Raw genomic sequence first — 13095 nt, 5'->3', positions numbered from 1 at the left:
AGCACCGTTCTAATTGCAGCAGACACGACAGACTGGTCGCTTGGCACATTAATACCATAACCGCAATATAATCACTATGAAATCACCAAGGACTATCAAGCAGCTATCAAAGTGGGTGGAATGGGAAAGATGATGCGATCGCAACTCATTTCACTTCCGTATCCTACCAAGAAATTCACCGGACAAACCATCATCGTGACAGGATCCAATATCGGTCTCGGTCTAGAAGCGGCTCACCATTTCACACGTCTTGATGCTTCCAAAGTTATACTGGCTGTTCGAGCCTTAGAAAGGGCGAGGCGGCAGCAGCTTCGATCGAGGAAACCACCGGCCGCAAGGGCGTCGATGACGTATGGGAGCTGGACCTGTCTAAGTCTGAGTCGATCCAGACATTCGCCAACCGAGTCGACACGCTCGACCGACTGGATGTCATTATGGCAAATACTGGCATTATGACCAAGACCTTCACTCGGGTCGAGGGTAATGAGAGCCAGATTACGGTCAACGTCATCAACACGATGCTTCTCAGTCTCATGGTACTTCCTGCACCGAGGGCCTCGGCAATCAAGTACAAAAAGCCTGGCGTACTATCTTTCACTGGTTCCTTTGTACACTATGTCGCTGGATACTCAGAGCGCAACGCTCCCAGCATCTTTGAGGAACTAGCGGATGAGGACAAGGCGACCATGACAGGCCGGTATGCATTCCGCCCTAGATAGGCTCAAGAGCTAACGTGACCAGATACAACGTCTCCAAGATGATGGAGCTTCTTGCAGTTCGCGAGCTCGCCTCCAAGGTCTCCGAATCAAAGAAAGAAAGCCAGGTGATTGTATCTGTCGTCAATTCAGGCTGGGTAAAGACAAACATGGGCAATGGCGAAAAGTCAGGACTGTTTGCAGCCTTTGGCCGACGGTATATCGCAAGGGAGACGGAAGTTGGGAGCCGTACTCTGGTTCATGCAGCTGAGGGGGATCCGGAGACTCATGGGCAGTATCTTTCCGACTGCAAGATTGGAGAGTAAATGATCTTCACCAGGGAGTTTCAGGCACTAACATGAACAGAGTCTCAAGTTTTGTGTCGAGTGATGCAGGTGCCGAAGAACAGAAGAAGGTTTGGAGGGAGCTGTCTGATATATTAGAGCGAGTCAAGCCAGGTATCATTTCCGTATCCGAAATTGGGATCAAGGTGTAGACGGGGGGAATTCAGAGTAATTTAATGAGAACACACACAAGTAGTAGTTTAATGCCGACACCCAAGGGTCCATTCATTCATGTAGTTAGTGTGACAGTGAGCGGAAGGGCTGCACTTCGGAGAGTGAAATACATGGCTACATGTGAAGTCACAACATTATCCTGGTAGCCTGGACCCCACAATATGAATCTATGTGCCTGACTCAGAAAAATAGTCTGCCTGACGGACGCACGGAAGAGCAGTGTTAAAATTCGTAGTTGTTAGCTAGACCCTTTACATAAACATTATGACCCGGTAACCGAGAGATCGGCCAACGCTAAGTCTTGTGTCCTGTTTAAGCAAATGAATTTCCCCAGATTTCTAATCGCTAAAGTGCGGGGTAATGAATCTGATTTGTCTACAGGAGGAATAAGCTTTTGCGTCCCACATACCGAAGGAAATCCGAACTGTGGCTTGAACAAGAACAGGAAGAACACAGGTCTTGAGATCCGATAAATCAGAGAAATGATCGGATAGCGGGTGAGGTATGTAAACTAGATTTGATGTCTAATTATCTATAAAGATGGAGCTCTCCTGGATGTACGTCACAGGTTTAGTTGATTTCATCTACCATAGTCCGATTAATTGTATATCTGAAGAATCATCATTGTTCAATATGACCCTCAACGTTATTTTGCTCAACTACTCACTGACGACATTGTTGTTCGGGGGAATCACTGCTCTACTTGCAGCTGCTATCATTTGGTTGGTGTTTTCGGAACTCACATCTCCCCTGCGTAGCTACCCTGGACCCTTTCTTGCCCGTAAGTTCCAAAGTCTGGCCCTCCGCCAGCCATTCCCATAAAATCTAGCCTGTTAGATATGAGTGATCAAGTCTAATATGTATAAACCAGGGTGGACCAATCTCTGGCGTTTGTATCAAGTCCAAACCCAGAAATATCAATGGACTATCAAAGATCTGCATGAGAAGTATGGCCCAGTTGTTCGGATTGGTCCCAACCTGCTTGACTTGGATCATCCCGAGTTGATTAAAACAATCTACAGCACTGACGGGAAATGGTGCAAGGTAAAAAGCTGTCCAGACTACGACTTAGATCACTGAAGACTAACGTCTTACAGACCGAGTTCTACCACAACAGCAGTGCGGTTATTAATGGCAAAATTACATATCACTTATTCAGCACAACCGACCAAGCAGCTCATGCCCGGTTGAAGCGACCGATTGTGAAATACTATTCGATGAGCAACATCTTGAACCTCGAATCTCATGTTGATACGGTCATCAGCGACTTTTGCGACCATTTAGAAACAAGGTTCATGGACAAGCAGAGCCAAGAGAAACAATTCGATTTTGGACAGTGGATTGCTTTTTGTAAGTGCTCTGAAACACTCAGGTAACCTTTACTAACACTATCTCAGATACTTGGGATATGATTAGCTCTGCCACTTTCAGCCAACGCTTTGGATATATGGAAAAAGCCTATGATTTTGACGGTACGATTCATACCGCTGACCAAGTTACCGACTACTTCGCAATGGTTGGCCAAATGCCGTTCTTGGATTATCTTCTGGATAAAAACCCCATTAAACGCATCGGACCGCCGAACCTCGGCAACGTTACGCGCATTTCGGTTGAGAAAATGATGTCTCGCGTAGACAAGCTAGATGAGATCGACCGCAAGCCAGCAGAGGAACTCGATTTCCTGGACCATTTCCTGAATGCCATGAAGAAGTCTCCCGATCTAGTTGATACCAGCGTCATTACGGGTTATCTCCAGGTCAATATGCTGGCTGGCGCTGATACGACGGCAATCACCCTTCGTGCGATCTTCAACTTTTTGTTGGAGAATCCGCGCACCATGACCAGACTCAAAGAAGAGCTACTTTCGCTGGACTATGATGGAACAAAGGAAAAGATAGTGTCCTACAAGTCTGCACGCGCGGTGCCCTACCTCGATGCCGTCATCCGCGAATCCATGAGGATGCATCCTGGGGTCGGCATGCTTCTGGAACGCTACGTGCCTGACACTGGTTTACAATTACCCGATGGCAGCTTTGTACCCGGCGGAACAGCAGTTGGACTAAATCCTTATGTCATCGGCCGGAACAAGGGTATTTGGGGCGATGATGCCGATGAATTCCGTCCTGAGCGATGGTTGCCAAAGACCGGCGAGGGTGACGAAGCCTTTCAGCAGCGCCTTCGCCAGATGAACGGTGCTGATTTGACTTTTGGTGGAGGATCAAGAATTTGCATCGGTAGGAATCTCGCCCTCCTTGAGATATACAAGGTGGTTGCTACTTTGGTGTCTCGATATGAGATTCTAAGTGTGCCTGGACAAAAGATGAAGATCATCTCAACATGGTTTCCGCGCCAGTCTGGCCTTATTTGCCAGTTGCGCAAGCGATAGAAGATGAAATTTCCGAGTATAGCTGAAAATCTCAGGAAAGCCTGGTTCATACCTTTGCTATTCTCCCCTTTTGGTCATGTAGCAAGTTTCTCAAGACGAATTCCTTAAATAGAGACGTGCACTCTAGCACAGTCCCGTGTTCCATGACCACTTTTGTCTGGAAGGGACCCTTTCGGACCCCGTGCGACCTGCTCCCGTACACTCACTAACCCAGACTTCCGAGGAGATTGCTGTCTTAGGCCTGCTGTGCAATCTCTTGTCATTAGGTACCGCATCCCCTCGGTAGCCCAGTGACCTTCGCGAGCCGGAATGAGAGAAGAACAGGACCGTTACTGACTAATGATAGATTGCATGTTATCTCCCCGACAATTGTGGGGACACTATAATTAACTCCCCGATCTGATATGATTGTCTCCTGAAGCTTTTAACTTAGTAATTATTAACTGTATTTCTTAGATAAATTAATAAATATTAAAGCTAAAGAATAAGAATAAAAGTATATTACTTTATTTAAAAGCAATTTCTAATTTCAGTTATAGTATTTACTATAAATTATTAATCTTAAAACTCATTAAAGTAACTTAATTTAATTAAATTATATTACTAGACTTTTATACTTTAACTTTTAAAATAGTTATATTAATAATTTTTAAAAATAAAAATTAAAATAAACTTATAAAGTAAAACTATAATTTAATATATTATTATTTTAAAAATAGATTTTAAGTTTGATATAATAAAAAAAACCTTTAAGCTAGAAGTCTAGGCTAAGTATAAAGGACTAAATATAAGAATTAATAGATTTTATTATTATAATTTATAAGATCTTAAAGATTAAGACAATTTCTATAAAGGTATTTAGTAAGGAATATTAATAATATTAATAATATTAATAATTAAAGTATTAATATTAGGTTTACTAAAGTTGCCTTTACTTATAATAAGTAACTTAAGTTCCTATAGCTATTTTTAATAACTTAAAGATCTTAACTATAACTATTCTTTTAGTTAATATTAATTTAATATTAGTTACTTTAATAGGGATTGATTTAATATAAGCTATATAACCTAGCAGTTATTTCTAAATACTATAACTATATTAGTTATAATTTATAAGGTCCCCTAGATATATATATAATATAACTGCTAGGGTTATAATATATCTATAGTTATAACAGTTACACCTAATTACTACGCTATAGGGTAAAAGATTAAGCTATAACTGCTATTATAGCAATTACAGTAGTGTGTATAGCTGCTTATAGAAGCCTTACAGCGCTATTACGGGCACGAATCGTAACAGCAGTATATTAGCAATTTCTCTAAGCTTAGTTAATTCTTAATTTAGTATAGCTCTAGAAAGAAATAAGTATAAATACTAGAATGAGTAACTTTACTATAGACCTCTATAATATATAAACTATATATAAAATAATTCTTCTAGGCAGAAAAGAACTGTAAGGTATGACCTTTTTTATTAAAGCTTAGGCTTAATAGGATATTAACCTAAATCCTTAAATTAATCCTTACTAAAGCTTATCTTATACAGGATATGGCATAATGTCCTACTAGCTATAGAAATAAGATTACTTTACTGTCTTTATTATAATACTAGATAATATATTAATAAAGGCTATAGGAATGCTATAGCCTAAGATAGATCTTATTACAGATTTCGCAGCGCAGACTAAGGTTGGAGACCTAGTAGTTTATTAGCCATTTCAGTACTATTACTTATTATATGATACTGAAAAGTACTTGCTTATCTTTGGCCCCCATGCTTTGGGGATAATGTGCTATATTTAAGCATTGTCGGTCCCCTCTCTTGACCCGAAAATGCCTGTACTCTTCTCCACTTGTATGACAAGGATAAGGCACTTAACTAACGTAGTTAGTGCGCGGTATCAGCTGGGATGTTTTCTGTCTCAGAGGGGGGTATCTAAGGGGTGTCAGCAGTTCTCATGCAAGTCTCCCAAAGCAGCTCGTGTCTTACCCCCAAGCCTTGGCCATTGGGTATATATTGATGGGGACTGCAGATGCTCACAGATCTCTGCACTCCATTTTCCCTCAACAAATTAATTTCAAGTCACATCGCAAAGAAAAGCAAGTAAATCCTGCAACAACGACCATGGACTCTGAGCATGATCCATTGCTGTCTACGCACCAGCCATTGCCAACAGAAGGGAAAAAAGAAACCAAGACAAAGCTCACTCCATTTGTTCTCACAATCACTTTCGTCTCTGGCCTCAGCAGCATGCTCTCTGGCTGTACGTTTTGATTATGATAGTTAGATGATTTTGTACTGACCTGCATGTCAGATGAGACTGGAGTCACTTCCGCAGCCCTTGTCTCTATTGGGTCTTCACTGTCTGGTCATGATCTCACGTCGATAGACAAAGCGATGATAACCTCAGCCACAGCCTTTTGCGCTCTTTTCACAGCCCCATTTGCATCACTACTGGCCGATAAGCTCGGTCGCAAGCGATTAATGCTTTATGCCGACATGCTTTTTATCACGGCCTCGGTATTTCTCGCGTTCTGCAAGACCATCACTTTTGCTATTATGGGGAGATGCATAATCGGTATGGCAGTGGCATTTTCAAGCGTGGTAGTCCCTCTGTATATAGCAGAGATCGCTCCAGCGTCACGCCGAGGGATGTTGATAACGGCAACAATTCTTTTGACCACGCTAGGACAGATTGTGGGTTTTATGACCGCGAGTATGTTTGCAGCCTGGGGCTTGAAAGCTACCGGTTGGCGGTGGACATTCGCTCTCGGAGTAATCCCAGCAAGCACCCAGGGTCTTTTGATCAGCTTCATGCCCGACACACCTCGTTGGCTAGTCATGGTAGGCTGCGTTACCGAGGCCCGGCGTGTTCTACACAGAATTTATGGTAACGACACTGACTCTGAGCGTCTCACGAATACGTTGATCGACAACATCCAAGCCGATGTTGGAGAGTTGCGAACAGTGCGTCAATCAAGACGACAGGCAGGACAAGGCCGGTTCCGGTTTCTAGATCCATGGAAAGAACTTCTCAGCCAACATCGCTATCGTCGAGGACTGACCATTGCAATCTTACTCATGGTGCTTCAACAATTCTGCGGCTTTGTAAATACTCCCTAGATCATATGCTACCCAGCGCTTGTGACTAACCTCTTATTGCAGACTTCACTCATGTACTTCTCAGCTACAATTTTCGAGCTAGTCGGCTTTAAGAATCCAACTTTGGCTTCAGTAGCTATTGCCTCAACAAACTTCACCTTCACCGCCATCTCACTCGTCCTTATTGATAGAGTTGGCAGACGACGGATGCTTCTTCGGTCTCTCCCGTTCATGATTCTCGGATTGTTCTTAGCGGCAGCTGGATTTCATTCTTTGTCGACCAGAATACCACCCAAGTCAACCCAGCAGCCAGACCGCGGTGGCGGTGCGATCATCGTGCTGACAAGTATAGTTCTCTTTGTGGCTTCATTCGCCTTAGGCCTAGGGAATGTCCCGTCGATGCAAAGTGAACTGTATCCGCTTGCAGTTCGATCTTTGGGCAGCGGCGTAGCTATGGCAGCTGCCTGGAGTAGTAACTTCATCATTGGTCTGACATTTCTGCCATTGACTGACGCCTTAACCCCAGCCTGGACAATGGTGCTGTACGCAGGATTATGTATCGTTGGATACTATCTTATTTACCTCATGTACCCGGAAACGGCGGGCTTAAGTATTGAGGAAGCGGCGGAGCTTCTCGAACACGGGTGGACAGTTAAATAATCCTAAGTATCAAAGTGCAACTACTGGCTGCTTTCATGGACCGGTGTTGGTCAAGATTTGTCACCACTAATTGTGTTTATTGGGTATGTCCTTCAATGTTTGGGTTCAGTACGATTCTATAGCCGGTTGCAACGGGATACCTATTGTGAGTCTTTGTGCTCAGTATAGGTTGTTTATGTATCTGTTAATTTACTCATGCGAAATATTCCACCTAGGAAGCTCATTTAGCTTATGAAGATGTTGCACTTAACGATGTAATAAATAGACTAAATGAACGTAATATCTGTACTATGAGATACAGTAGATAAGGTTTAGATCAAGATTCAACTTTTTTCCTTCTAAAGAATAAAAAAAAAAAAAAAAAAAAGAACTTTTTTCGTACCTTAGTGAAGTACCCATTGGCATAAAGCTTTCTAGATCCAACCACATATAATAGTGTTTCGTTACGGGAAACAGAGAATAAAGTTGAGCTAATATGAAGTCGCAAGACTCCAGACGGCTCGCAAGACATGGGGTCTATAGCTTTCTGCTTGTTGGAAGCTGTGTAACACTAAAAGCAAGAGAACCACCGAGCAGAATCAGGATGACCCAGACAAGATAGCCGTCCATGATCTGATCACGGACACCAATTGCAAAGATTATTGTACTAATCGCCGGAACCACAGCCCGAACAAGACTAGAAGCTGATTCCGCAATTGCATTAAGAGTCCCCAATGTGCGCGGGCTAGGCGCTACTTCTTGAAGTCCTAGCTGCACTGCCGTAATGACCATGAAGACACCAGGTCCTAGGAATGCCATTGAGCCCAATACAGCTTGATAAGACATAAAGGCCACTGGACTCCCATTGCGAAGGAAGGCGTTCATTACGATATAGCCGGCAAAGAAGAGGGGAAATGCGACGACACCGGCAAAGATGATACCTCGGGTGCCAAATCGACGGTGCAGAGGAGGAAATAGAACCAAGAGCCAGACAGCCTCGGCAGCACCTTGCACCGCCATGTACATGGCAATCTGGTGGGCCGAGAATCCCATCCCCCCACGACGTACTCCTGTATATAGAGTAAGACTCCCGACAGCCATGAAAGCGGACCCAATCAGCATGACGTGGACAAAGGTGCAGAGCATAGCTCCAACGCCCGGGGCCCTGACCAGATCTCGTATGGAAGCCCATTCAAGACCTGATGGAGTGGCAAGATCGTCGGCGTACGAAACGGACTCCCTTTCTTGTCTCGTCTCGTCGACGCATAATGCGATGATGACTGCACTCGTGGCACTCATGGCTCCCAAGGCTATCCCCGGCAATGCAAATGGAAAGGCTTCAAACAATTCCATGCCCTTACACACCGCTGGATATTGGCTCACCGGGTTAGCAAGCGCGCCGCCGATGAGAGGTCCAAGAAATAGTGCCAAATTGCTCGCCAAGGAATACCAGCTGAATGCCTGGGTTCTCGACTCGGTTGTTGCGCAGCGCTCCGCTATCATCGCCCGTATGACAACATTGCCTCCCGATACCAGTCCCGTAAAACACCGGAATAATGTCATTGTCCATAAAGAGGAAGCAAACCCAAAAAGAACAGACCCGGCTGCCGTGCCCAGAAGACTCCAGACAAGCATGGTCTTACCGCCCACTCGGTCTGCCATAGAGCCCCAAAATACCAAGACCAAAGCCTGCGTGGCAGAGAAAAGAGACTCAATCAGGCCGCTATAGAAGCCGATTTCAGCCTCTGGCAGACTCCCATTACGCTCCACCATTTGGGCAATGTATGGAAAGATGGAGAAGAAAGCCATTGGTTCCATGAGGCGTGCAAAACAGAGCAGTAAAATCTGGAATTTGGGGCTTGAAAAGATCTGATTCGGTTCTGCATGATTGGGGGACTTTTGCGAAGATTTCGGCAAGTTGCAGATATACGAATGTGACGGATTACGAGACTTGGAGAGAAGTGGAGTTGTAGGATCTAATTTTGTGTGCTGTGACATGATGTAGAACAATTTTCGCAATAATTGGATATTCTGTCTGCTGCTGTAGTGCTCTTTGGATCGGTATAGAAGTAGGTTGGCTGCTCACATGAAATAAATCTCAAGAGAGATAAGGACGAAAGATGTCATGAACAAAATTGTTTTTAGTCTTCTTCTTTTGTTTTCTTCTTCTTCGTTTTAACACACCGCCTAATTCTAATGCCACTTCGGAGGACTAAAATGGACTCAAATGGCGTAAAATGCTATCCAAGAGCCATTAGCTCAAGTCTCAGCCCCTCTAGAGGGAGACTGACACAGCAGTAGCCTTTCTTCCCAACTGCGCTAACCAAGCAAGAGGACAAAAGTTCAAAGACAAATACATAGCCAAAAGGTCAGATGGTGAGATTCATAGGTCCACTTGACTATACCTCCTCGAGCAATGTCACTGGTAATCTCCTACGCCACCGCCCGAACGAGATCTTGTAGCCTGGGATGCTGAAGCAGGTGTCGCACACTCAGCTCAACTCCCGCCTTGCGAGCCAGCCCAACCAATTTCATGGCAGTGATGGAGTTGCCGCCGATCTTGAAAAAGCTGTCGCTCGGCGCAATTGTGGCTGGTTCAATACCTAGGACCTCTCCCCAAATGTCGCGTATCTGGCCCTCGGCTTGTGAGACAGGCTGCGTAGCTAGCTCCCGCCCTGCTGCCTGGCTTGCCATGATCGCCCGGAGCGCTCGGCGATCGACCTTACCATTGTCGTTTAGGGGAATCTTGTCTAGAACTGTGATCGTCCTTGGGACCATGTAGGCTGGGAGTTGGGCCCGCAAGATCAGGTCCAGTTCTTTTTGGATTTCCTGTCTCACCTGGCGCAGCAGTGGTTGGCTGCAGAGAGCGGCAATCTCTCGATTCTGGTGATCAGTGGGGAACCTAAACATGACCCGGTTCTCTCCCTTGGCTGGCTGATGCTTGTGGAAGATGGCGTCAATGCCGCCGCGCTGAGAAAATTGCCGAGCCCAGCTGAGGTCCACACGACAGCCTGCTTGCTCAGCTAAATCGACTAGATCAACAGCCGACATAGAAGCTTGCTTTTCGGAAGATTTCCGAGACATAGAAAGCCAGTCTGCATCATCATCACTAGCTTCTCCCCCTTGGTCGACAAGGCACGAAACAATATGGCTCGCGAAACTTGATTTACTGTGGCGAATATTGCTCACTCCAATGCATGATGAAGTGGCGATTCCACGATGCACGAGGCTAAGCAATGATTCCCTGCTAAGATTCTCAGCCTGGAAGTCGGTCCACTGAATCCCGTCAACATCATGAATTACCCGACTGGGCTGGCCTTCAGCCTTGATGTGGATGACGGCTTCGTACCGATAGGTGCTCAGTTCATTGGAGGCACGCATCCGCTTTGGCAGAATCTCGACATGTTCGATCTTGTCCACAATACGCGATAGCTGAGTAAAAAACCCTGGATCGACCAGTAGCTCTGCTTCAGCTTGTCTCATGTCGTCCATTACGCGACGAAACTCGTGCTTGGGAGCTTTTCCACCTGTGACGTGGCATGCCCTCGCCGCCAAAAACTCGTCGTGAAGGGCCAGTGAGCGAACATCACCAAAGAAAATCGTCTTTACTCCCTTCAGCTGCACCAGCTCTTGTATCACGTTGAGCAAGTAGGCTTGGTCAGGAAAGTATTGTATGACCGAGTTCAAGATCACGAGGCTTGGAGACAGGGTACGACTAAACAGCCCGAGCTCGGCTGCCGTACACTTGAACATGGTGACTTTGCCTGCTGCTGCTGGCACTGACTTGGCGGTATTGGAGACAAAGTCTACTGCCCGTCCTGAAGGTTCAAGGCCAGTATAGCTCTCAAGCCCGTCGAGGAGATTGAACAGGATCATTCCAGAGCCTGTTCCAATCTCGAGAACGTGGCAAGATGGCTTTCCATTGCGAATTGATGCGATGGTATCGTCCAACCACTCATTCATCTCTCCTTTATCGATATCGCTCCCGTCATACATGGAAGTCCAGCCCTGAAAGTCGCGTCCGATGGACTCGGGCTTCATTGACACGAGACTCAGGTAGTCGTCGTTGAAGCGCTGTTCCCATCCGTCTGTGTGTTGCATGTTTCTGTCATTGCCATTTGCTTCTCGCCGCTGCGGCACAGTCTGGCTGTCGTCCTGGAGTGTAAAGAATCCGGCAATCCAAGGATCTTGATTCTCTTCGTGTGCCAAGATGACAATGGAATCTTTGACGTGCTGATGGGTGCGGATGGCGTGCTCGATCTCGCCGAGCTCAACGCGCTGACCTCTGATCTTGACCTGTTCGTCTTTGCGGCTGATGAAGAGCAAACTACCATCTGCAGTGTATTTCACTAGATCACCAGTTTTGTAAAGACGTCCACTGCGGCCCGGGTACTTGGAAGAACCCTGCGATAACCATTTAGGGTTTTCAATGAAGGCCATCGCGGTCTTTGCGGCATCATTCAGATAGCCCGAGCCTAGGAGAGGGCCTTCAAGTAGAAGTTCACCAACACTCCCCAGCGAGACCAGAACATCATGATCGTCGGCCTGTGCGATCCATGTATTCAGCCCAATCCCTCTGCCCATTGAGGTAGCTTCCGCGGGGCTTGCTGGGGTGGAATTGATCGTACTGTTTGGGGTGCATTCGCAAGGCCCATACAAGCTCACGATCCGTACCTTTTCCCACCAAGGAATCACATCCTCGATGCGCAGTACCTCACCACCAAATATGATCTGCTCAAGACCAGGAACCTGCTCCGGGCTCAGAATCCGAGATACAGATGGTGTGAGATCAATGGTGTTGGCTTTGAGTGAGGCAATGCTCGCCGCCAGCCTGTTCTGCCGATCCAGCTCATTTGGAACGCAAAGGCACCCACCGACTGATAGTGTAGCAAATGTATTGCATACAAACACATCAAAACTGTATGAGCAAAAGTCGTACATCCTTGTCTCGGCAGTAATCTTGAGGCTACTCTGCTGGTGATGAAGAGCCGATGCGAGATTCTTATGTGTCAGGATCGTACCCTTCGGGGTTCCGGTAGACCCAGAGGTAAACACCAGATACATGGTGGATGACGGGGTTGGAAGTTCATCCGGCTTTCGATATTCCTTTTCCTTCAGTTCCTGAATCACATGAGGGCCGAGAGCAACAACTTGTGGTGCAAATTGCTGGCTCAAGGCCTCGTTCGCCATCGAGGTAACAACCAGCTGAGCTTGGGTTTGGCTGAGGATAGTCCTCAAACGCTGCTCTGGGATCGAAGGATCAAGAACAACAAAAGCCGCACCGGCCTTGAGTACTGCCAAGATGGACACAGTTGTCCACATTGACTTTTCAAAAAACAGCGGAATGATTGCACCGTGAGATACACCAAGTGCAATCAGGTGACTTGCCAGGCCATCAGCAAGACGGTCAAGTTCGCCGTAGGTCAGTTCACCATCCCAGGCGCATATAGCTGGTGCTGAGGGTTGCAGCAGTGCACGCTCCTGAAATATGTCGTGAACGCAACGACAGATTTCCTCGGGTACACTTTGATTCCATTCCCAGACTTGATCCAAGTCCTGTGAGGGTATTTGACTGGCGCCGTCAGAGTGTCCAACCATTTTCGAGTGGTTTATCAAGTCAGGTTGTGCTTGGCAAAATTCAGCAGTCGGGCGTTAGTTTATTGTTGACCAGGTTACTTGTTTATCTTTGTAGTAAAGTAACGCTGAAAAGAAACAAGATATATTTATGTTAATATGTTTCTACAAATGGCC

At 45.9% G+C, this 13095-nt stretch overlaps 5 protein-coding genes across 5 annotated transcripts; 3 read left to right on the top strand and 2 right to left on the bottom strand.

Annotated features, from left to right (window-relative positions):
• Positions 1 to 129: 129 nt before the first annotated feature.
• FVEG_06506 (hypothetical protein) lies at positions 130 to 1191 on the top strand (the record flags this gene model as incomplete). The annotated part of the gene is made up of 4 exons (XM_018894901.1): positions 130 to 264; positions 294 to 697; positions 742 to 1017; positions 1062 to 1191. 4 exons carry the CDS (start codon positions 130 to 132, stop codon positions 1189 to 1191), a joined length of 945 nt encoding a protein of 314 aa, XP_018752049.1.
• A 655-nt stretch (positions 1192 to 1846) lies between these two features.
• FVEG_06505 (hypothetical protein) lies at positions 1847 to 3599 on the top strand (the record flags this gene model as incomplete). Its single annotated transcript, XM_018894900.1, has 4 exons — positions 1847 to 1994; positions 2085 to 2257; positions 2311 to 2563; positions 2611 to 3599. 4 exons carry the CDS (start codon positions 1847 to 1849, stop codon positions 3597 to 3599), a joined length of 1563 nt encoding a protein of 520 aa, XP_018752048.1.
• A 2128-nt stretch (positions 3600 to 5727) lies between these two features.
• Positions 5728 to 7565, top strand: FVEG_06504 (hypothetical protein; the record flags this gene model as incomplete). Its single annotated transcript, XM_018894899.1, has 3 exons — positions 5728 to 5866; positions 5918 to 6711; positions 6769 to 7565. 3 exons carry the CDS (start codon positions 5728 to 5730, stop codon positions 7363 to 7365), a joined length of 1530 nt encoding a protein of 509 aa, XP_018752047.1. The 3' UTR covers positions 7366 to 7565.
• A 316-nt stretch (positions 7566 to 7881) lies between these two features.
• On the bottom strand, positions 7882 to 9342 carry FVEG_06503 (hypothetical protein; the record flags this gene model as incomplete). Its single annotated transcript, XM_018894898.1, has 1 exon — positions 7882 to 9342. The coding sequence occupies one exon, from the start codon at positions 9340 to 9342 to the stop codon at positions 7882 to 7884; it is 1461 nt and encodes a 486-aa protein (XP_018752046.1).
• A 435-nt stretch (positions 9343 to 9777) lies between these two features.
• FVEG_06502 (hypothetical protein) lies at positions 9778 to 12942 on the bottom strand (the record flags this gene model as incomplete). The annotated part of the gene is made up of 1 exon (XM_018894897.1): positions 9778 to 12942. One exon carries the CDS (start codon positions 12940 to 12942, stop codon positions 9778 to 9780), a length of 3165 nt encoding a protein of 1054 aa, XP_018752045.1.
• Positions 12943 to 13095: the final 153 nt, after the last annotated feature.

Source organism: Fusarium verticillioides, chromosome 7 (assembly GCF_000149555.1).
Source record: "Fusarium verticillioides 7600 chromosome 7, whole genome shotgun sequence".
Lineage (NCBI taxonomy): Eukaryota > Fungi > Ascomycota > Sordariomycetes > Hypocreales > Nectriaceae > Fusarium > Fusarium verticillioides.
The sequence above is the reverse complement of the archived record's forward strand: the minus strand, read 5'-3'. Positions and strand labels throughout refer to the sequence as shown.